Consider the following 24527-nt stretch of genomic DNA (forward strand, 5'->3'; position numbering starts at 1 on the left):
CGCCTCACCTGGCCGTAAAAAAGGAAAGCCGTGTAGGCCCACCTGACGCATGCGCACTGACGCGGGTGTGGACAGGCAAAAGCCTGAAGAAGGCAAGGAATTGGTTGAATGCTGAATAAGTCAGAGCTGTCAGACTTTGAAGGAAATAATTAATTAATCACAAATGAAAAAAAATAAATATATATATATTATTATTATTTTTTAAATCTTTTTTCAGTCTTCAAATTAAAATTAAGACTAAAAGTCTCATTTCTTCTCTGTATGGAAGTGCAATGCATCCTAATTTGTAGTGCTAAAACTGCAGAAACCTGCATAAAAATGTAAAACTTTTATTGGAGCTTTGCACTGAGTGAAAAAAAAGACTAATAAAGAGTCTTTCTCTAAGTCGTTTAGTCTTCCCCTTGTTGTTTTATTATATGATCTGTTTTGGTGTAAAACATGAATTCTCTCTGCAAATGAAACTGTGTCAGTTTAAAAAGAAGAAAAAAAAACTTGAAGGTTAACTGCCAGCATCATTATTACTGGGGTGGGGAGGGGGGGTCCTGCTATTGTGAGGGTCATTATTTATTTATCCGCTGTTTATTTCTAATACATACTTATGTGAAGCCCTCGGGCTGAGAGCGAATGATCTCTCCCTCTTACACACTCGTTCACACTCACACACTCTCCCTCACACAAACAGTAGAGAAAGGCGCGCGCTCTTATAGGTGATGTTGTGGTCAAACGTTTTAAACCCCCCTTTCCTTTTTTTTTTCCTGTTCTACACCCCAATTTCTTTAACTTGCTGATAACCTCATCCTGCTTCAAATATAGTCTATAAACCAACTGACTGCGTTTTTTAATATAAAACCAAGTTTTAGGTAATGCATTTACTCAAGTTTATGATAGAACTGAATTCTTTAATTATTAAATTTTCACTTTTCTGCTCTTCTTTTTCTTCCTCTCAGTTGCATAATTCCACGCGGAGTCTCTCTATAGATTTTTTCTGGTGTTAATATTTAAAACAAGATGTTTGACTTCAAAAGGAAACACGTTTTAACTACACACACGCACACACACACACAATACCTGCAGCTATATAGTGCAGACCTGGACAAAGAAGATGGGGGGGGGGTTTAGAGAGATAGTCCTGGGATCAGAAATATTGTTTCAGGGTCTACTCAGGAGAGGAATAACTTTTGAAGCGTAACCTTTAGAGGGTTGGCTCCTCTCAAAATGGAGCCGGGTCCCGTTTGAATATCCAGCCTGCATGAATGGGGCCTGCATGGCTGCAGGCGCTGCACACAGCAGGCACTGGGCCTCAGGTAAGGTCTGTCAAATTACCCGATCTGGTTAACAGGGGTAGGCAGAATTATTATTATTATTATTATTATTATTATTATTATTATTATTATTATTATTATTATTATTATTATTATTATTATTATTCATTTAATTATTAAAAATATTTTATAATTTGATTATCCAATCTGTGTTTCCTCCTTTCTATCTCAATGTCATTTAGTTTATTATTTCTCCATTTCCAAACACATGAGCACCTTTCTCCTTGGTGTGGAATGGAGCCAATGTGTGGCCTTTGACCGCAGAGCATCGGTAACCATCACGCCAATCGCTCCATGGCTGAAGTGCATTGAGTAATCAGAAGTCATTTTTTAACAAGTGTTGAAAATCTTATGAATCCAAACTCTGCTCTCTGTAGATAATTGAATTGTAGTCTAGCGCCACCTTTCTTCTGCAGAAGTGCGCGGAAAGCCAAAGGAGGTTAGGCTATGGAACCTCCTGATGAGATTAATCTTTGCATGGGAGCCGTTGAAATAATTTATTTCTCATTTAGGTAATCAATTGATAAGACAATAATTTGCATTTACTCCAAATTGTGTATAAATAAGCACCGACCACAGCTCTCTCTTTGTTTGTTTTTATAAACATTTGACTTAATCAAGAAAAAAATAGTTGGAACAGGATTATTCATTTTTCTTTTATGCATAAAACCCCATCATTTATTGCCTTTTTTCTTTATTTATCATATGGGAATTCTAAATGAGCGAAATGACTTTAAATAAAGGACGTTTGCGAGCTCAGATTCATTGCTAATATAGTCCTCTGGTGCCACCTCGTGGCCAATATAAGAATAACATTTAGCTTTTATTAAAAAAAAAGTAATCAACGCTTCTTGTCAAGTTCTTTTAATGTTACCATAAAGATTCCAGAAGAATATGATTAAATTAAGAGAAAATGTGGAATCCTAATTTGGATTTTGGTGGCGATGTACTGGATTTTTTTACCCAATGTCTACTTTTCACAAGAAGACATTCTTGTGAAAAGTCATTCTTATATTTCTTTTTTACTTTAAACATTACATTTTGGGTTCCATTGGGGTGGAGAAGGAGGGGAGCGGCAGGAAACAAATGTACACAGCTGGTGATGTTCCACTTGTTTTTTTATTTTTATCCAAAGACAGAATTATCACCCTCCATTAAACTCTGCAACACTGGAATTATATTAACCAAAATGTGTCCTTTCTGTTACTTGTGCAATTTTCTAGGCTATTTGCTCTTTTTACCTCTCCAAGAAACTGATTAGGTTTTCCTCAGACAAAAACATTAACTTACATAATAACTGAAATACATATGATAAGTCATGTTTTTATTTTATTTTTTCTTCTTCTTTATCTTGTTCTTTGTAAGTCATTTTTGCAAATGCGACTGTTTGATTATAACGTGGGCGATGGAAAAACCTAAGGCCTAAAAACGTAACCACTACAGTTAACTATTTAGTATAAAAATTAAAATCATTCATGAGTATTTGTTTTAATAATTTTTTTAAAATAAATTAATGAGCTAGTATATTTTTATAAATAATATCTTAATTTCTATTCTAACTTGCGTTATCTGAAGAGTAATGTTTCGGCTTGAAATGCCTGATTAACGCAGCACCGCCCCCTGTTATGAAAAAGCTACTCCTACATTTCCCATCAGCCACCAAATCAGATTCCGGCTTTTGTGCGCAACCTTAATTTGTTTCCGGCGGGAAACAAAGAAGGTTTGTGGGGACAGAGGACAAACAAGGAGCAAGGTTGGATCTCAGTTTATATTTATACATTTTTAAACATTCCTCTCTTGTCATTTTGAATTAATATGCCACTAAAAGTCACAATGTGTCCGTTGGGTAAATATTTTCTCCGTGTTTGTTGTTGTTCTTGTCAAATACTTGGGGCATAGCTCTGTGCAGCAGTTTATCTTATCTTTTAAGCCAAACGCGCTTACCTAACCATGTGTCCATCTGTTTATTGAGATGTCTTCCTAATAAATAACAGCGTGGACATTTCTTAGGTTATAATGTTTCCTTTGGTTCTCCTCGTTCACTTATTTATCTCTAACAATTCATTGTTATATGAGGACACAGACAGCTTCTTTAATAATGGCTCTTCCTTTGTAAGTAGAATTAGTGTCAAACAGGTTAAATAGGCCTTTTAATGTTTTCAGCATCAAGTGTTTTTGTGTTTTTCCGCTCATCCTCTGATGGGTTGTTGTTCCAGGCGCCTAACAACATGTCTGTAGATTGGATCGGATATGGATATGCTACTCTTGTGGCATCAGGAGGAGTCGTTGGTTACGTGAAAGCAGGTGAGAAATGTTTCATGTTTTCCTGAAAGCAAATCCAGTCTGTTCACTTTAGTGCATTCAGTAAGTTTTAAACCACTCCTGCATACTCCACCACTCTTGGACGAAATCCCTTAGCAAAAAGTAGTTTATTCAAGTTTACTAAAAGTGCACTAATTTCATACTTAAAATCAGGCAATGCACTTAGAGTTTACTTATTCTAAACAATATTTCATATACTTAACAATAGTATAGTCAAGTGTACTTGACTATACTATTGTTTACTTTAGTGTTTACTAAAGTATACTTTAGTAAACTTAAAAATGCCCCAATTTAGTTTGAATAAATATTACTTTAGCAATACTTCAAGTACACCAAAAGTACATTGTTCGGTATACTTAAGTATTCTTAATAGAATTGACTTCTAGTACTATTTTTTGCTAAGGTATATTTCTAATCTCTTTTTTTTTCAATCAAGAACAAACAAAAGACAAAAAAAAAACATGTGTTTTACCTTAGCACTGTTTTAACATTTTTCCAAATTAATTTCTCTATATCCATCTGTTTAGTTGACTAAAGAGTCCGCGATACAAATATGCACTACCACTGGAAAGTGTTTCCACATTTTTCATATTCAATAATAATAAATATTAATTGAACTTTCTTAATCTCACACTGGATAAATTAAAACTCTACATTTAACCCATCCCCTTGGGGAGCAGTGGGCTATAGTTGTAACTGTTAAATTAATAAAAACGTACTACAAGTGGTTAAAAAATCAAAATTTTAAATGTCAGATGTTGTTGTTTATGACATTAAGTCCTGAAATGTCCCAAGACTGCTTGAAGGTGGGATCTTAGTTTGATTTTATGATAAAGCTGATGAATTTGTTGAATGTCTGTTATGTGATGTTTTAAAGGCAGATGGTGGCAGCCTATTTATAAAAGTCAGTTTCACAACAAATTGAATTGCATTTCAGAGATCACTATTTATTTATAATATGGCTAGTTTAAGTGATATTTTGCTTTTCCTTTTTCTTCTAACAGTTTATAACAAAGTTAAAACATTTTCCTTTAGGTCTTATAAAGCATTTTAGTTAATGCATTAATAAATCACATGAAAACAAGCCAAGCGTACCTTTTCCTTGAAGACAAATATGCATCTTTTTAGGCAATAAAAACATTTTATAATACAGATGGATTCTAATTTAATAAAGTAAGCAAATGTTCTCAAAAAAATAAAATAAAATGGAGACGGGTTCATAAGTGTAGTGTTGTTCTCTCTCCCAAACACAGGCAGTGTCCCCTCACTGGCTGCTGGACTGCTCTTTGGGGGGCTCGCAGGTTTTGGAGCCTACCAGATCTCCAATGACCCCAAGAATATTTGGGTGTCTTTAGGTATGTGCAAATATTTTGAACACATATAGTAACTAATCATCTGATTGGGAATGGTGTCAGAGATGGGTCTTCAGGTTAACTTTTGTCAAAATGATTAATAAAATCCAAAAAGTAATAAAATAATTTTGTGAAAAAGTCTGAGTAAAATATATCTTAACCAGGTAATCAACTTTTTTTGTGACTTGGTTCATTAACTGTCATGTCTAATGATGCAGCTACCTCTGGAGCTTTGTCCGCCGTCATGGGGAAGAGGTTCTATGGGTCGAGGAAGTTCATGCCAGCTGGTTTGATGGCAGGAGCAAGGTTTGTTCTGAAATACATCTCTAATAGCGCAACAAACTACAGACAACATATCAGTGGGCCATGCAAAAAAGAGATTTAAAGGTGGTATTTGGGTCGACTGTCGCAAAGGATTTTAGATAATCAGTAATGGTTGTTTTGTTTTTGTTTTTTTCCAGTCAAGTTGTAGTACATGTCTTTTTTATTTTATTTATTTATTTGTTTAGAAGTGTGAATTTCTCATTTCAGCCTGCTGATGGTGGGGAAGCTGGGTTTGACGCTGCTCCAGAAACCTGCAGCGTCCTCATGAGGTGAAAGCTCTTCAAGAACAGTCTTCAGCTGCAGTTTGGTCATGTTTTAAAACAGCCTCTCAGAATTGTACATGCACTGTTATTTTGGTCAAAAATACAAAAAAGTTTGATGATAAATGTCTTGTTTTTTTATGAACACTGAACTATTAATTTATGAATATAAAATTACAAAAGGTTTCATTATTTCCTTGTATAATACAAATATCTTGGAGTACTTTGACTGATTTATATTTTTCCTTTTGGAATTAATACTGTATCTGCTGTGTGTAATTCAAAACAATTCTCAATAGATCCTGAATGAATGTGACCAAAAGCTGCCAATCAGTGAGATTCCCCCAAAAGGCAGACCACCAGAGCTAAGAGCTCCAGCTCACCTCTACAATAATTTGTTGACTGCGTAAATGACAACATTAAATCCTTTCCCACTCTTGGTGTCAGAAAAAGTTGAACAAATTACACAGTAATTAATGAGCAATAACTGATAGGTAATTAAGAAACTGCAGCCCATACATCAGTAGATTTATTAAATTTCAGAAGGTGAAATATCTGGGTTTCTGAAACAAAAACAAAAAACCTGCTGGTGGTGGGGAAGCTGGGTTTGACGCTGCTCCAGGAGCCTGCAGCGTCCTCGGGAGGTGGAAGCTCTTCAGCTCCAGTTTGGTCATGTTTTAAAACAGCCTCTCAGAATTGAACATGCACTATTATTTTGGTCAAAAATACAAAAAATTTTTGATAAAATGTAGTTTGTACAAAAAAATTCAAGACTTGTTTTTTTATTACACTTTGAACTTCTATTAATTTATGAATATAAAATAATTACAAAATATTTCATTGCATGATACAAATAATCTAGGAGTACTTTTACATTATGAACATTATGATCCTGCTACCTGCATGAAACATTGCAAATCTCTGAACAACAAATGTACAAAATAAAATTTAAAAAAGGTTTAATTTATAACATGCAAGCATTATGCATTTGATTGGGTTACACTGGATCACCCATGAATACTTTGAGATTTCTTCGTAGACAGTAACACTCTTGGCAAACATGTTCGACCATAGGAAGTATGTTTAGTAGCAGCAAAGTTGAACTCCTCTTGGAAAAAAATATGCATCCAGGTGCTTAGGATTTAAGATGGCTCCCAAGCACGGTGATCAGTTGCTGCCACCTGTTTTTTTTGGATAATCACTTTCTGCCGTACTTGGCTGTCCAATCCACCCTGCCGTGGACCGGCTGCACACCAGGAGCTCGGCTCAGTAGGCTACCAGGAGTTTTCTCTAGCGCTGAAAAGCTGCTGCCCTTCACCTGAGTCCTGTCTGCCCGCCGCTTCAAGCCTTCGTAATCTAAAGAGAAACGTTAGTCAGTTGTTTCCACGTAGCAGCTTACTAAAGTCACATTCAGTGGGTCAGAATATGATTAAAACGCTTATTTCAGTAACTAACCACCAAAAGTCTTCTATAGATGATGTACCACAGATTTATGTTTTCATCAGTTTCTATAATAAGGATTATTTTCTTCTTTAAAGCAAATGAAAACACATAATTTAAAATTAGAATATTTACATCAGATCAATAAAAAAAAACCCTTAAAAGGTTAATTTATCCTGACTAAACACATCCAAAGTTATTGAATATAACCCCATACTTTTTTATTGGTAAGAAGGTGTCTAAAAGAAAAGGTTTAAAATTGCTACTGTAGTTTTAAATGATTAAGTAACAGCAAATAAATAAAAATAAACCAACCACCAGAATAATTTACAAAGTTAGTACCTTCATTAGTTTCACTCAAAGAAGAGTTGGAAATGGGCTTGAGCTTTACAGGCTTATTTTCTTTTTTATGATCAGGAGGAGAGTTAGAAGAAAGAGTGACTAAAGTAAAGAAAGAGACAAGGTTTGGATGACTTTAGTGACTGAGATATATGAAGTGATGAAACAGGGAAAAAAAAGTGTAATTGACATGGAAGGAAGCAACAGGTGGGAAAGCGTTTATATTCGACAACAAATAACAGCTGAAAGTCTTACTGTAGTGCTGGCCCGCCAAGGGGGCGAGCTGGATTCTTTGTCCCGCGGCACCAACCTCTTTCTTTTGGAAGGTAGGGATGTAGCCACCTGAGAGGTTGTATTTGGTGCTAATAAAGTTTCCTTTTAGAGAAAAAACAGACAGTTAAAGGAGTTGGTTTTATATGTTGAGATTACATCATACAAGCATCACTGGTCTAGAAAAGAAAAAGAAAAATTGTGAGATAAAAAAAAGGAAAATGCACCAAAAAACTGAAACCATAGCTGTCCTACAACATTATTTCGCTTGTATCAACTATAAATGGCAAGTGGGGTATTTTCTTGACCATGACTTCATGTATGTTTCCGCTGTTTTTCAGCACTTGTTGAAGTCTTAACTTGAATATCAGGTTGCATATGCTGCCACAGTGGCTGTTAGTCATATTTTCATCTAAAACTATTCAATACACCATGAACAAAGTCCTGCAATTTTTACTAGTTTAGACAGTGATTACGAGATGTGCTACTGTTCCACACATAAACAGAATACATTAAGCATAAGCTAAAGATTTAGGAGGTCAATATCAGCCGCTAAGACTCCAGCTATACTGCAAGCTTCTGCTAGGTCCACCACACGTGTACTTCCTGACATGCAGACATTTTCAGGACAGAGATGCGCTCAAACACACACATACACACACACCGTAACACAGCCAAAATGTTAGGTTTTGTTTTTTTACTTAAGCACCTTTTAGAAGATCCGTTTTCTCCAGGATTCGTTCTTTGATAACAGTTTTCTCTGGAGTGCTATCCATAGATTTAGAGGCATTCTCTTCTAATCTCACAAATTGTAGAGAAGGAGAAGAAATGCATATGCATGCAATAAAAAAGCAAGAGAAAATGATTATAAAAGGAAATATGTTAAAATAGGAGCAAAGAAACAACAGGAGAAGAAAAGGTAAAGAGAGGTGAATAAACTTTGTGGATATTTAGGGAGCAATTGATTTTTAACAGACTGCATCTCATACATACATAATGAAAGGAAAACCTGAGGTGAAAGAAGGACAGCAAAGTAATGAGGTGGCTATTGTGTGACTGTCTACACAACAAATGATTTATAGATGTCTCCTGTCTTTAAAGCTGTGGACACTTCAAGAGTCCTGAACCAAAGACATTGGTGGTACTTTAGCCGCTAAAGAATAAAGTAGAATAGAAGTATGCGTCCAACAGTGGTGGAATTCAGGAAAGTTAAAGAGAAATTTAAGCATTCAGTTTCAAAGAAAAGTAAGAAAAAAATACAAAAGCAACAAAGTAAGAGGCGATAAAGCCCTAGGATAATTGTTGGACTACAGAAAGAATACAATTTACACATTATGTTGTGTAAAAGCTATCATCAGCCTCGTAAAAGGAAATATCTTGTGCAGCAGTCAAGCAACAGACGTGACCATTTTTCCCTTTGTAAACATTATTACATGTTAGAATAATCTGGGAAGCTGAGTTTTCTCCCCTCTGCACTCTATGATACATCACCAAACATGGCTGCATTAGCAGTCATTACCTGCATTGGCTCCGGCCACTCCTCCCCCAATAGGGCAGAGTGGTTTATTTACAGTGTTTGAGTTCTCCAACAGGTCCCGCAGTGTCATTCCCCTCAACCCCTTCTCTCCAGAGGGAGTCTGATTCTTGCTAATTAAACCTAAAAGAGAAAAATACATAAAAATCGAGTGTTTCTTCTTGCATTGAATACATGCAAATTGGAAATTGACTCCTTCACTGCTAGGAAACGCAAAGGCAGTGTAGTGATATCTAATGTCTTTTCATTGGTAGAATAACATTTATTATTACTTACTTTTTTTTTTTAAATGTACCGAAATACAGGAGGAGGCTTTTCTATGTCCGTTATTGCAACTATTTAATAAAATGCAGAAATATTTCCCTATTAACAGATTCATATCCAAACATTTCAATGTTTCGAATAGAGGTAGACGTATACATTCGCCAGCTGGTGTTTTGATAAAAGGCCAATGGAAGGCACAAAATAAATGTTTTACTCCTTAATTTTAGCTTTTAATGTTTGGGATATTCTGTGTTTCAGATAATCACAGAATGTCTAAGGCTTGTTGGAAAATGTGCACTGATAAGATAGGAGTGAGGGGAAGACTCTCTCATGTGGCTGATTATCCTGCACAGCAACTTAAAAGCAGATTAGTCATCTTATCTAAAGCAGTGCTAACCACATCAACTCCTGTTACTTGGTAGTGATAAAAGCTAAAATAAACAGTTACATATATTTTTAACATTTAATGACCACAAACTGTTTTTTTAACTGTGTTTGGACATTTTGTTTTAGATAATTTCTCATTGACTCTCAATAGAAGGCTGCCTATTTGTCTTACCTGGCAGGTAACGGGACTGGGTTAGATAGCGCTGCCGTGCTGCTGATCCAGGAATAATATCCGTTTGGCCAAGTTTAACATTGCTGGGTATTTTTGTTACTGTGCTGAATGAATATAGAGGTTTCTGCTCCTTGGATCTGTGTACAAATTAGATGATTAAAAAATAGCTGTTTTAGTTTGTTTTTGTTCAAAAATAAGCTGTATTCCTACAATCTAATGAATCCTGCAGCACAAACGTGCCTGCACCTTTTATGACATGATAACACTTACTGTGAGCAGTTCTCTTTAGAGCGCCTGGCCTCTTCTCCAGTCCCCAGGCTAGGCTTCTTAGAAGTGGAAGCTGCCGTTTCTGATTGGTCGGATTCGTCCCAGCTGTCCGATGTCTTGGAAACTGCCTGTCCCCAGCGACGTCGGCCGTTCTTTAGCAGCCCCATCCCGCTGCTCCCTATAACATTTTCACTGCCAACTGATGCTGTCTTCTGTAAAAAACAAAAATCTATATATTCTACGCAATTCATCTGGAAATAAAAGGCTGGAGTTTCATGAAGATACTCACTGCCTGGGTGACTCCATCTATTTTACTGTCAATCTGAGGCAGTTGAATCTGATGAATGGGTTGATGATGCTGATGGCTTTTAGAGGAGGAAGCTTTGTAATCTGATGATGGCTCCTGGGGATCTGGTTTTGATTCGGAGAGCTGCTTCTGAACAATTGGTCGAGTCTGGACCTTCTTAACTTCTTGGCTCTGAGAACGAGGCCCCAACAATTGGCCTACTTGGAAATAAGGGTACCACAAGGCCTTGCCGTGGAGAGCAACGAGAAAGGGAAGGCAAATCTTAAAATCTTCCCAATAAACTAACAAAAAGACATTATACAAAGGTGTCATATGAGGCTTCACTTCAGATCTTCACTCACCTGTACAGCGGTGGGCCTTTTTTTGGGGTCCCACTGCAGGAGGTCATGCATCAGTGCAATAGCCTCCTTGCTGGCATTTGGAATAAGGGTCTTCAGGTTGGTCGGCACACAGTGGGGGAAGCGAAAGTTCATAGAAGTGGCTAGTTGGTAGCCCTCCGGCCAATCAGGCTAATAGAAAGAGATTATATTAGTGGTACCAAATTATGCCTTCAAAAATATGTTTATAAGGTTTGGTACTTTATCAAAAGACCTGTTGTTACTTCCACTCTCTACGAAATACTAGTTGGTTCTTTAACCCAACTGCTGGGTTGAGCCTGTTGGGTCATTTAATTAGGTTATTTTCATAGGATATTCCGAAAACTCACTAGTTTATTTCTCTTGGGCATGATGCTGTGTTGGGTTGTAAATTCTATAATGTTGTGTTGGCTTAGTTGGACATCGAACTGGGTTGATGTTCGAGCAATGTGCAACATAGCACCGCCCACCAACTGTACCTCAACAACAGCTGATGAGACGGACCACATTCAATTCAGCACAAAGTAAGGTTTGTGACATACTTAGCCTTTTTTTTTTTTTTTACCATATATGATTTAAATTGTTATAAGAGGTTTTATATAGTCATTAAGATGTAAGTTTTTGAGGCACTGTTGAGTATTAGCTTCATAAATTGAATGTAATGGAATGAATGTAGTTGTGTGTTAAAAAGCTAGACGTCACGTCACACTGATGATTCTGTGTTGTTTTTTTGTAAGTTAGTCCGCTGACCTTTGGCCACATTCCAGCTAGTCAAGATGTTTTTTTTTCTGTAGAATTACTAAGAATATAAGTCAATAATAAAACAATTACTAATGCATTCAGTATTTTTTCTTTAAAGTTAACATTGTAAGTAACAGAATCGTTATTTACAAGAAACTGTCGCACTCATTTGTGCTTCTGTTTGCAAATAGTTTTCTTTGCTCTCATGCCTTGACTGTGATCTCCAGCAAGGATACTGAAGTGATAGTTGTAATATATGAAAAAAATTATCATAGGTGTAACATAATATAATAATATTATATATTTTAGAATCCAAATGTATAATATATGTTAACAACCCAACTTGCTGGGTTAAAATAACCCACCAGTGTTGTCAATATGAGCACTTGATTGGATTATATAAGCAACCCAAATGTTTTATTAAGAATATCAACCCAATTTGTTAGGTTAAATCAACCCAGCGTGTGTTCTGTCCAACATTTAACCAGCGATGGGTTGGGAAACTACTCAAATGGGATTGTTTTTAACCCCACATGTTTTATTGCATGCACTAGCCCCTTTTTTAAAACACAAAGAAAAACAGATTTTTACGATTACATGTTCAACTGCCGTTGCATTTTAAAGATACAATTCACTTTATATATCAACTAGCAATGTCAGTGTATCCTATAATTTAAACCATCTGTAAAAAAAAATAAAAATAAAAAAAAGAGAGACAGAAATTGCTGCATGCAGTGGGATTTTCAAAATGTAGAAGACAAGTCTACACTTCTACCTCTTTCACTCCTGGATCTTCTCACCTTTTTAAATGTGCCCAGGACTTGGCAGATCTTAAAGATTACATCCACTTCACTAACTCCAGGGAAAAGAGGTCTAAGGGTATAGAGTTCAGCCATGATGCAGCCAACAGCCCACAGATCAATAGGGGAGCTGTAGGTAGAGGACCTTAGCAGCACCTCAGGAGCTCGGTACCTTAATGGAGACCAAAATGTAAAAGTTGATTTGAAGTGATATAAAATCATCTCAACTGTAAAACTTTCTAAGTAAAAACATGTGTTGCAGTTAGACATCACATTCATCAACTAGCATTAATTGTTTTGTTTTTTTACCATCTTGTTGAGACATAATCTGTGTAAGGCGGCTTGGAGCGGATCTCTCTGGCTAGCCCAAAGTCGGCTATTTTCACCAGATCTGGACCCATGCACAGCAGATTCTCAGGCTTCATGTCTCTATGGAAGAACCCTGGGGACAAAAAGTCATAATATAAAACAATAACCAGAAAGAAAATAATTTGTAAACTTTAATAGGGAAAAAAAATTTAATTTAATCTCTGATTGTTTTTAAAAAAAACAACATAAATGGTATATTATTCAAAGAATAGGAAAGATTACTATATCATATTACCACTCATACTTTAAATAGAGAGATCAGACTAATTAAGGTTTATTTCAAATATTCAGACCAAAAAAAAGCAAATTTGTCATGATATAAAAAGACATCCACCTTCCTCCAGTATTCTAGGGTTAACCAGTTTTTGGGTAACTGTATTCTGTTGCAATCAGTCAGCTGTAGAATCTTTTAAGATGTGTTTGTTTTCTTTTTAATACATAAATTTATATTTATAAATTTTTAAGTGTAGCTAGTTTTTCTTCTACATCAAATTCATCAGTTCAGCATGTTGCATCATGAGGAGAACTGAAAAACATCTATAAAAAAAAATCACGGCTGTAAATTAATCAAATTTAGCTACAGGGGTGAAGGTGTTTAATGGTCTGAAAAGATATATTTTGCTCCATTCGTCTATATAATTTATTTAGGAGAGAGCATGAGCATACCTAGTGGCTATAACCAATAACATACTAACATAAATAACAATATATAAACATATTTGCATATGTAATACCTCCCTACCTATTGGTCACACTGACAAGATTGCTTACATGAAATATATCAAACCTAAAAAAGCAAAAGGTCATGTTATTTTTTCCAAAAGAGAAAAATGACAAAGTGAAGCCCCTTACCATGCTTATGCACAAAAGCCAACCCAGACAGCACTTGAAACATGATGTTCCTAATTTCATTCTCTGTGAACATCTTGTTCTCTCTTAACACCAGAAAAGAGGAAAGAATAGGGGGAAAAGGAAAGGTGCAAAAAGGACATAAAAGAAAAATGTAAAATTCATGCATGGAAGGGTACATGCTTTATGGTTAAAGGACGCATGGATGTTTACAGTGCAATATTCATTCCCTATTTTTAATTTTGTCACATATTAAAAGTTTTTCATTGCGGTTTTCTGTCATGCATCTACATAGTGTAGAATATACGTGGTTCATGAATTTATATTAAATTTATCAAAATGAATATGAATCAAAATCTGAAAGTACTGCCATGCTTTTCTGTTTTAATCCTTTTCTGTGACCAGAGTACTTTTTTCATACTCTCTGTGGCCTCAACATTGGTCATTACAAACAATGGAACTATATGTGGCTTGCTTTTTTTTTCTTTTTTTCAGTTCTTCCATAAAAAAAAAACAGCACTGATTCATGCAGGGGTTTGAATACCTTCGCATGGCTCTGCCCAATGATTGTCTGTACACAGACATGCTTTTCTATGGATCTTTTTATCCATGTAATTTGCAATTTATATATACTTAAAAAAACTTTCAGATGTCCTAAAAAAGCCTTTAAGGTGAAACTAAGAGCATCCATGCATCCTTTCATGGCACAGAAAACAGAGTTAGACCAGAGTTAGACAAATGTTTCCATCAAGAGAGTGATGGAGGGGTCCCATACTACAAGAATTATAAGAATTTAAATCAATCAAGCTATTTTTCTTTAGAGAATCTATTCTTTTGGTTTTCTTTCATATTTAATCTTTAAACAGAGCCAATAATTTGACAGTAAATATGTGTTGCTGAATCTTGCAGAATGAAACCACTCCCAAAGATCTGGAGGCATGAACCCATCACAGTGTACCTACCGTTCTTATGAATAAATGCCAGACCTTGCAAAATCTGAAAGCTTATGTTTCTGATCACTGACTCAGGAAACAATTTTCTTCTGTAAACATAGAATTAATATTTGAATTTAAAGGGGCAGGCAGACATATTTTTCATGACATAATACAGCCTTCATACATCGCATCTTTAACTGCTATTCTTTCTGATTTTAGACTAAAACAAACANTCAGGCTTCATGTCTCTATGGAAGAACCCTGGGGACAAAAAGTCATAATATAAAACAATAACCAGAAAGAAAATAATTTGTAAACTTTAATAGGGAAAAAAAATTTAATTTAATCTCTGATTGTTTTTTTAAAAATAAACATAAATGGTATATTATTCAAAGAATAGGAAAGATTACTATATCATATTACCACTCATACTTTAAATAGAGAGATCAGACTAATTAAGGTTTATTTCAAATATTCAGACCAAAAAAAAGCAAATTTGTCATGATATAAAAAGACATCCACCTTCCTCCAGTATTCTAGGGTTAACCAGTTTTTGGGTAACTGTATTCTGTTGCAATCAGTCAGCTGTAGAATCTTTTAAGATGTGTTTGTTTTCTTTTTAATACATAAATTTATATTTATAAATTTTTAAGTGTAGCTAGTTTTTCTTCTACATCAAATTCATCAGTTCAGCATGTTGCATCATGAGGAGAACTGAAAAACATCTATAAAAAAAAATCACGGCTGTAAATTAATCAAATTTAGCTACAGGGGTGAAGGTGTTTAATGGTCTGAAAAGATATATTTTGCTCCATTCGTCTATATAATTTATTTAGGAGAGAGCATGAGCATACCTAGTGGCTATAACCAATAACATACTAACATAAATAACAATATATAAACATATTTGCATATGTAATACCTCCCTACCTATTGGTCACACTGACAAGATTGCTTACATGAAATATATCAAACCTAAAAAAGCAAAAGGTCATGTTATTTTTTCCAAAAGAGAAAAATGACAAAGTGAAGCCCCTTACCATGCTTATGCACAAAAGCCAACCCAGACAGCACTTGAAACATGATGTTCCTAATTTCATTCTCTGTGAACATCTTGTTCTCTCTTAACACCAGAAAAGAGGAAAAAATAGGGGGGAAAAGGAAAGGTGCAAAAAGGACATAAAAGAAAAATGTAAAATTCATGCATGGAAGGGTACATGCTTTATGGTTAAAGGACGCATGGATGTTTACAGTGCAATATTCATTCCCTATTTTTAATTTTGTCACATATTAAAAGTTTTTTATTGCGGTTTTCTGTCATGCATCTACATAGTGTAGAATATACGTGGTTCATGAATTTATATTAAATTTATCAAAATGAATATGAATCAAAATCTGAAAGTACTGCCATGCTTTTCTGTTTTAATCCTTTTCTGTGACCAGAGTACTTTTTTCATACTCTCTGTGGCCTCAACATTGGTCATTACAAACAATGGAACTATATGTGGCTTGCTTTTTTTTTCTTTTTTTCAGTTCTTCCATAAAAAAAAAACAGCACTGATTCATGCAGGGGTTTGAATACCTTCGCATGGCTCTGCCCAATGATTGTCTGTACACAGACATGCTTTTCTATGGATCTTTTTATCCATGTAATTTGCAATTTATATATACTTAAAAAAACTTTCAGATGTCCTAAAAAAGCCTTTAAGGTGAAACTAAGAGCATCCATGCATCCTTTCATGGCACAGAAAACAGAGTTAGACCAGAGTTAGACAAATGTTTCCATCAAGAGAGTGATGGAGGGGTCCCATACTACAAGAATTATAAGAATTTAAATCAATCAAGCTATTTTTCTTTAGAGAATCTATTCTTTTGGTTTTCTTTCATATTTAATCTTTAAATAGAGCCAATACTTTGACAGTAAATATGTGTTGCTGAATCTTGCAGAATGAAACCACTCCCAAAGATCTGGAGGCATGAACCCATCACAGTGTACCTACCGTTCTTATGAATAAATGCCAGACCTTGCAAAATCTGAAAGCTTATGTTTCTGATCACTGACTCAGGAAACAATTTTCTTCTGTAAACATAGAATTAATATTTGAATTTAAAGGGGCAGGCAGACATATTTTTCATGACATAATACAGCCTTCATACATCGCATCTTTAACTGCTATTCTTTCTGATTTTAGACTAAAACAAACAAACTTCCCGTTTTTTTTGTTGTTTTTTTTATTTGACAGAAACAAACCAGTTTCCTCTGCAAGTTTACACATCACTAACAAATCTTTAAAGAAATTTCAAATATTCAACCAGAGGTAGGTACCAAGTAATGTTAGTGAGTTAAGAGTTTTTTTTAAAAAGTATTTGGTAAGAAGACTTCTCAAGAACTGTTTGATCAAATCCTCTGATTTAACATTTAAAAATGATGTAATCAGACTGTTATGTGTAAAGTCTGGTATTCTAAAGACTAGAGTAAATCAAAAGCACAAAAAAAGTTACAAATGGAAAAAGCAGGTAGAAAAAAACTGTTTTCCGAATACATTTTTTTAACATTAACTTTATGAAACAATCCTCAATAGGCTATAAATATATATGTTTTAACAAGTAAGAGTAGTGATTCTTCACAAGAACATTAAGTAAAAGTGAGACATACGATACAGTAAAACTGTTCCTACAAGTAAGTTATCTTTAAAAAGTTACTCAAGTGAATATATAACTAGTTACTACCTCTGTAACTAGTATATCTCAGTATTAAACTAACAACTATAATATAAAATGTGTAAAATATGTTGATGGACGTTGTGTGGTGTTTTATTATCATCATAGAACACCATCCTTAAACATTTTTGTACACCGGCTGCAGTCTTCTTACCTGTCTTTCATCAGCTGATACAGGTTTTCTTTCATGTACTCAAAAACAAAGTAGAGTTGATCGTCCTCTCTGATAACCTCCTTTAGTTTCACCACATTTGTATGGTTCAGCTTCTTCAAAGACTGTAGTGAGAGAAAATGTGAAAGACAGGAAAACATACTATGAAGCCTGCAAAAAAAATTTCACAGCCTTTAGTTGGGTCGTTTTTTAAAGCTTTGACTATTTCAGACTAGTTTATCTTAAAGAGAGGAACAACCTACATGAAAATAGCATTCCAATCAGTGCTTTTCTAACTTCATTTTTAAATGGGACATCAATACTAAAGCTGCTGTGTCAATCACTAATACTGATGCGGCTATCCATACCTTGACTTCCTTTAGATTTATACATTCTTCCCATGAGTAGAACTTCCGCTTCATCCTAGGCGACAGGAAAGAGAAATGAGCTTCTGCTGCATAGAGACGCTGTAAAAAGAGACGCCCTGTCTCCAGGTAACAACAAATGGACTACATAGTACTATTATTTGTCTTTCTCCATAAATAATGCAGCTCCTTTCAGATGTCAAATTACAGTTAACATTATTTTAAGAGCAAAACTTCAAGAGTAACAGTGTTCTTGCTGTCAAACATGACTTTTTTTTCTAGTGTGGACTTAACCAATTTGTTTGTTTTGTCAGTTTTTTTTTTTTTTGGTTTGTTTTATATAATACATATAACAAAACACGTGAGGAGCTGTGTGGCAGCTGGCATGGGTTTATCTCCTCAAATCAACAATATCCCTCTCTCTCTTGGGAATTACATAAGAGCTAAAGAGTGAGCACATCTCTTTTTCTCCTAATGTCCTCCACACTGTCAGGAACCTGACACGCCCCCTCTACACTTTCACTGCCTTTTACCGTCACCGCATGTATTATCTTGCATGGTAATCAACAACAACAACAAGTGGAGCCTTCACCCAGGTTTCTTGTCTATTATTGAACACTGTGGCTATGTGTATGATAAAAAACTCCTGGTTTATTTGCACTACTGATCTCAAGAAACCTGAAATAAACAAATTATCTCAGGCTTGTATATCATATTTCAATGATTGATGGAAGAGAAGACTTGAATTTCCTGCTCCTTTCTCTTCTTACTCCTGCTCTGCAACCCTGACACCTCCTTTTTTTAATGAAATGCTCCCAGGTGTAAAAAAAAATTAATTTGCCATGGTAGCTATGGTTACACATCATATCAAGTGTCTAAAAATAACAAAAGATATCCCTATAATCCTTCCAGTTTCACAACATTCAACACCATAGACAAAAACAAACATCAGAAAAAGAAAACCTGATCTACAGAGCAGCTAATGTGCAGCTTGCAAAGCTACTCCAATGTGCAGCCACTTTAAACAGTTCAAAGAGTTGTATGTTAACATGTATAACACTATAACGTACAAGATAATCGGTATAAGCAAATACCAAGGTTTTAAAACAGACCGTTTATATAATTCCAAATGTTTTAAATGAAATGCCAGAGGTGGTGCAGACTCATTCAGGTTGTATGGAAAATACAACAAAGTAGCAATGGCCCTCCCCACCTGTTGCTGCTCAATCTTGGTCAGTTGGCTAAAGATGGCTCCTATACTTCTCCTTTAGATACAGGAAAATAAAGTCGTAGGGAAGCGGCTGTTCCAACAGTTGCACTTCCAAATTCTCCAGAGTGGTGCCTGACTTTACAGTGAATAAACCGAATGCGATTGGTTGATTATCAAGGGGGCAGGATTGTTGTGGTGGAAGGTTCGCAACAAGTTTGGTTGTAGCTGATTTGTCCGAAACATCTTGCTAACCAGTTAGCAACTTAGTGCTAGTAGGTTCCCAATGGGAAATTCCATTGGGACCAAGTAGATTGGTGACATAGAAACGTCACTGTAAAGGAATGCCATGGACAGTGGAAACATGCAAGAGGAGAGTTTTGTGAGGTCGTGGATAAGTCTTCTCCATCGTACATTTTTTATTTAGAGGAGAAAAGAGGAGACAAAGTTGTTGTGGAAGAGGACGCCAGGGTGGCAGAAGCTTGGTTTGGTGTAGAAGGCTTCAAGCCATACATGTTTGAGCCCTTGCCTCGCAACGCTGCCAGTTCTGTTAGCTCTACGCCTGCCAAAGACACAGACGTCCATCCCCTCAATGGGAACTCAATGGGAAAGGAAATGATTCTGATTTCTTATTTCAACCGTTGCGTATATTACCTGCGACATATCAAGATGCTATGACCTAAAAAATTTGATTGACAGATGACCGTTGATATAAGACTGGCTGAATTTAGGTGTACAAGCTGACTTATAACTAACTGGCCTGCATAAAATAACTGAAAAAAAACACAGATTTTAAGACAGGATTTCTTTTTAAATAGAAATTTTCTAACTTTTGGGACAACGTGGTCTGATAAACAGTACATTTATATATATGTTTAAGCCAGAATGATTTTAAATTTCAATATGACTTCCCTACGACTTTAAGGGAACAGTGCCTTAAAACAACAACTAGCAAACTACACATGAAATGTCTGAAGCAACCAGCTGCAGGCGCTAATGCAAAAAATACAAATTAACCACCGAGTAGGGTTTTCGTTTAATCAATTCAATTCGATGAATCCGATTTTTTGTTTATGGCAATTTATTTTTTTAAGATTATGCTTTGTTTTTTGCTTTTTTTTTTTTTAACCAATGCATTTCTTAGCCTTCCATAGCTCAGAGTAACATCAATTCGTCACTTATTGTTCCTGAAAGCGATATATATGATTTGTCATTTTAACATTCAAATTCTAATTGTGCTACAGTCTTATCAATGCCAAAATGAAAATAAACCTGTTATAGATAACATTATAACTGCAATAATCCATATGTTACATTTTTAGCATCAATGTTATATTGCTTGTTTCTATGTCTTTAGTAAAATACATTAGATGTATTTTTTCCTTTTATTTACTAAGCACAAACATATTTTAGCAATGAAAATAATCACTTAAAAGATTGCTATTCACAATAATGTAAAAGTGTCATATAATAAATTTTTCTAAATTATATTCTTGATAGGTATTTTATAATTGGCAGAAAAATAGTCACCAACATTCAATGATAAATTCAATCCTTACCTCTTGATAGCTACAAGTTCTCCAGACTCATTACTTCTTGCCATCAGCACATTGCCGTAGGTGCCATCGCCCAGCTGCTTCAGGATCGTGTAGCAATTCATCTTCTTTTAAAGCGATTTCATCAGCCTCTTGGTTGCACTTCTGTTTTTTAGATACACAGCTCAAATGTGTTACTCAAATATCTTCCCTGTTCATTTTCTCTGGCGTAGACTACAGTCCGGCACTCAAAAGTTTCCTGTTCCTTTTCCAAAAACACTCCAACAGCTAAAATCTCGTCAAGAGCTTAAATGTGATCTTGCAGTCCGTTGTCCATCTTTATAAGGAGCGGATCTTCGTGATGCAGTCAAGTTTGCAGAAAAGACGCATCTGAGAAGAAAGATAAAGTGAAATCCATCAGTAATATGTCACTATTATTAACATACACCTACTCAGCTTAGGTCAGGACAAAGATGATGCTTCCACTTCCTGCTTGCTTGCCTAAATGAGAAGGATCAGGTGTGCAGCACATTAGTCTTGTAGGAAGCTGCGAGATGAACCCCCAGTGTGATGACACAGGTCGCCCTAGAGGGATTAGTCTCAGGAGATGTAAATAGGTTGTTACATCACCAACGTGCTTACCAGCGTCCACAGCGCTCCCCAGCCTCCCTGCCTGGCATGAGGATTTGATTGACGCCACAGGGCAAAGTGATCAAACTGTTTGGCTGTTATGTTCATGCAAATCATCTCTCCTGAGGGTTTCAGAAAAAACTACAGGGACCAGAGCTACAGAGTTTACAAAACATATCTCCTGTTCTCCTTTAGTTTGCTGCACGGTGCGAGGAACTGATATGCTACTTGAATGTTCCAATGAATATGGACATGTTTTGGTTATTTTCTGTTTGTTTTCAGACAAAGCTTATTATGGAAATGTGATAATCTTAGTAACAGGCATGGGCTGGTGAGAGAATCTCATAGTTTAGCTATTTAAATTTTACAGTGTTTACAAACATTCTAAAAGTAACAGCTTTTACATAATTTGGTTGTTCTGACATAAAACGAACAATATTAATAGTTGACTTAATGTATTATATTCTAAAATTTATCTAAAAGTTATCTAAAATGTTTTTGTGTTATTCTGAATGAAATTCATACAGTTCCGTGCCAGACTTGGAAATAAAATATATCCCTGCTAAATTTAGTTTTTGCACAGAATATTTTACCCTTTTTTTCTTCTACTTTTTATTATGTCACTCTGGGAGCCTAACAAGCTGATATCAGCCGGTTACCTTGCTTTCTAAACAACATCGGCAAGAACATCTACTTCAACGCGCATGCAGTATTTAGATTTCTTTCAGATTTTTTTTTTCTTTAGAAAGTTTTGCAGTTCCTAAGCTTCCCTGATTCTCAGGGGATGACTCCTCTGAGAAAAGACATTGACAGCATTTGGATGATGCATTATTTATTCTGTGTGTATGCATGTATGCTGAAAATCCCTGCAGTACTTTAAATATCCATATATGATTTATCATTTAAAGGCAAATGTATGTAAAAATAAAATAGAAAATCCCTTCATTGTCCCACAATGGGGAAACTGTGGTGTTACAGCTGCAAAAGATTCTAGCAAATATATATATATATATATATATACATATATATATACATATGTATCTCTGCTTCTGTCTCCTTGAACCCCAGTCGGCCTCCCTGTTAAAAGGGAGTTTTTCCTCTCCACTGTCCCTACAGGCATGCTTAGTGTGAGGGATTGCTGAAGTCAATTAGTCAATGCAATCAACTGGTTTTCCTTAGATAGAAAATTCGGAATCAATTTGACTGTATAATCTGGTGACCTGTAAAGTAACTAGAGATGACATGTGTTGTGAATGTGACACATCTTAACAAATAAATATTGTGTTTCCAACCCAGGGATTGTATTTATCTTTCTTTTAAGGTAGTCCCACTACTTTATCAAAACAAGTAGCAGCTCTATCGCCCAGTAACTCTGAGAATGTGAGGACAATGAAAGAAAAAGGCCGGAGGTTCATTGGCCTAAAATGTGCTGGAGGGGATTTAAAGGGATTAGGATGTACCAAGGCCACATTACATTAAGAAGCTAATCAATGTCAATTACACACAGTCCTTCATACAAAACAAAAACTTCACATGTGCTGATGATATAGCCTATAAAAGTTCTATTAAACAATAAAAACATAGTTTATCAAAACGTATTAAGCCGCCATAGTTTCCAGAAGAGACAAACAGATCAAACTGGCTGAGTTTTAAAGTAGCCTACATTAAATACCTGGAAAATACACTTTGTTTTATGTCTTATCAGCTTCCTTCCTTCCAGTTTCCGCTGTTGTGTTTTAGACTCACCAGTTAGGGCGACTTTCTTCAACCGTTGCCTGTCAGCTCCAGATAAACTGAAGGGAGAAGCAGTAGCGACGCACTCACGATAAACTCCTTTTAGTTGTGTGTGTGCGTGAGCTATCTCCATGGAAACGTACACACAAACGCGACTCCGCGAGCTGCTGATCCGGCCAGCAGTTGACTGGAGGGATCACGCGGCCGCACTGATTTGTGGGAAACGTTGTTCTTTTACATGGAACAATAACGCGCATCGTTTAATGATAAAAAAAATTGTCTTTTTTTTATCCAGTGGGTGTATTTGAATATCTTACCAATATTATAATATTTCACCGATATGTCAAAAAGGAAAACCATCAATCATCTTTGACCTAGTTCTCTTTTTTTTCATGTTGATAACCCTACATGTTGTATACCAAAAAACTAATAGGTGGCTGCGGTTAGGTAGTTAATTGTATCCATATTTTTTGCAAAGATCTTAATGCACTACTATGGATCAGGAAAAAAATGTTAGCTTATTAAATCGCCTGTCTAAACCACAGATCTCTATTTTCTGTGGTCTAATCACATTAGAGGTGCATAGCTATTTATACCGATAGATGGCGCTACTGGAATACATTTGGGCTGATTGGTGAACCTAAGCCAAGAGAAATTTGTTATATTCATAAATTTTCCAAAATATTCTATATCAAACGTTCTGCTAACAGAGGGCTTTCTTTAAATAGTTCAGATGCTTCACAGCAAAATGTCCTCAGAAAATCTCAGGTCACTAGATTTGATTGCCCTGAGATGACCTTAAAATGTATTACACTATAGGAGACATCAGCCTAAATGTATAAATTAAGATTGCAGCCCTGAAATCATTTTTGGAAAGAGACTTTAAAGTAAAGAAAATTAGCGAGGAGAGTAAAAAAGTGTGCTACTAAAATATTTTAAACAAAGGATTAAGTCCCAGAATGTATTACATTTTTTGTAGTAAAGAAAAAATAAAAGAAAAAACATATTTTATTTAGCATAGATATAAAATTGTCTTCTAGAGTGGACAGAGCCTCACGTAGAGCTTAATATAAAAGATCAGCTTTCAGTGTCCCCTGAAATCAAACAGAATATTGAACTGGGCATCATCAGTATTTCTCTCAGTATGTGCTAAAAGTGAAATTTGGAGGAAGGTGCTTTAAGGTAAAATCTAACATTGGTACTTCAAAAAAAGAAAGAAATGATGACTAGAAAGTAAGACATGGTGGTGGTAGCATAATGGTGGGGGTTTTCTTTTGTAATGACATTAAAGCTGATCAGAGGTTTGTTGGAAACTGGATTTAGCTAAACATACAGCCATAGCTAAAATGTAATAATTTGGATCAGGTGTGTCTGAAATGCTAACCGACAGCAACATATGGCCCTTAGAATTATTTTGTACATGTCCACAATTTTATGGTGGTACAAATCTGTGTTGCAAGCACAACTTGAAACTTTTTGTAATGTCTTTAGTCCCCAACAATTGAACATTTATTGTGATGGAAAGTTATATTTATAATAACAGACAGATAATTATATCTAACACGAAACAAAAA

The 24527-nt window shown here is 35.4% G+C and overlaps 2 protein-coding genes across 4 annotated transcripts; one reads left to right on the plus strand and one right to left on the minus strand.

Annotated features, from left to right (window-relative positions):
* Nucleotides 1-3007: 3007 nt before the first annotated feature.
* LOC107093907 (transmembrane protein 14C-like) lies at nucleotides 3008-5706 on the plus strand. 2 transcript variants are annotated; one of them, XM_015389262.1, is made up of 5 exons: nucleotides 3008-3075; nucleotides 3539-3626; nucleotides 4898-4999; nucleotides 5215-5302; nucleotides 5528-5706. In XM_015389262.1, the coding sequence occupies exons 2-5, from the start codon at nucleotides 3551-3553 to the stop codon at nucleotides 5586-5588; spliced, it is 327 nt and encodes a 108-aa protein (XP_015244748.1). In that variant the 5' UTR covers nucleotides 3008-3075; nucleotides 3539-3550; the 3' UTR covers nucleotides 5589-5706. The 2 variants fall into 2 exon arrangements, with proteins under 2 accessions (XP_015244748.1, XP_015244741.1); XM_015389255.1 differs by lacking the exon at nucleotides 3008-3075 and adding an exon at nucleotides 3306-3434.
* A 138-nt stretch (nucleotides 5707-5844) lies between these two features.
* On the minus strand, nucleotides 5845-23115 carry mak (male germ cell-associated kinase). Of its 2 annotated transcripts, XM_015389240.1 has the most exons (16): nucleotides 22966-23115; nucleotides 20614-20979; nucleotides 17851-17905; nucleotides 17486-17607; nucleotides 15651-15733; nucleotides 12767-12899; nucleotides 12458-12629; nucleotides 10902-11069; nucleotides 10543-10785; nucleotides 10257-10465; nucleotides 9987-10123; nucleotides 9149-9286; nucleotides 8339-8425; nucleotides 7615-7734; nucleotides 7363-7461; nucleotides 5845-6936 (listed from the first exon to the last, which is right to left on the minus strand). In XM_015389240.1, exons 2-16 carry the CDS (start codon nucleotides 20712-20714, stop codon nucleotides 6779-6781), a joined length of 2025 nt encoding a protein of 674 aa, XP_015244726.1. In that variant the 5' UTR covers nucleotides 20715-20979; nucleotides 22966-23115; the 3' UTR covers nucleotides 5845-6778. The 2 variants fall into 2 exon arrangements, with proteins under 2 accessions (XP_015244726.1, XP_015244718.1); XM_015389232.1 differs by lacking the exons at nucleotides 8339-8425; nucleotides 15651-15733; nucleotides 17486-17607; ... (1 more) ...; nucleotides 20614-20979; nucleotides 22966-23115 and adding an exon at nucleotides 13679-13757.
* Between the last annotated feature and the right edge of the window lie 1412 nt (nucleotides 23116-24527).

The sequence above is a fragment of the Cyprinodon variegatus genome, unplaced genomic scaffold (assembly GCF_000732505.1).
Source record: "Cyprinodon variegatus isolate N-32 unplaced genomic scaffold, C_variegatus-1.0 Scaffold20, whole genome shotgun sequence".
In the NCBI taxonomy this organism is placed as follows: Eukaryota; Metazoa; Chordata; class Actinopteri; order Cyprinodontiformes; family Cyprinodontidae; genus Cyprinodon; species Cyprinodon variegatus.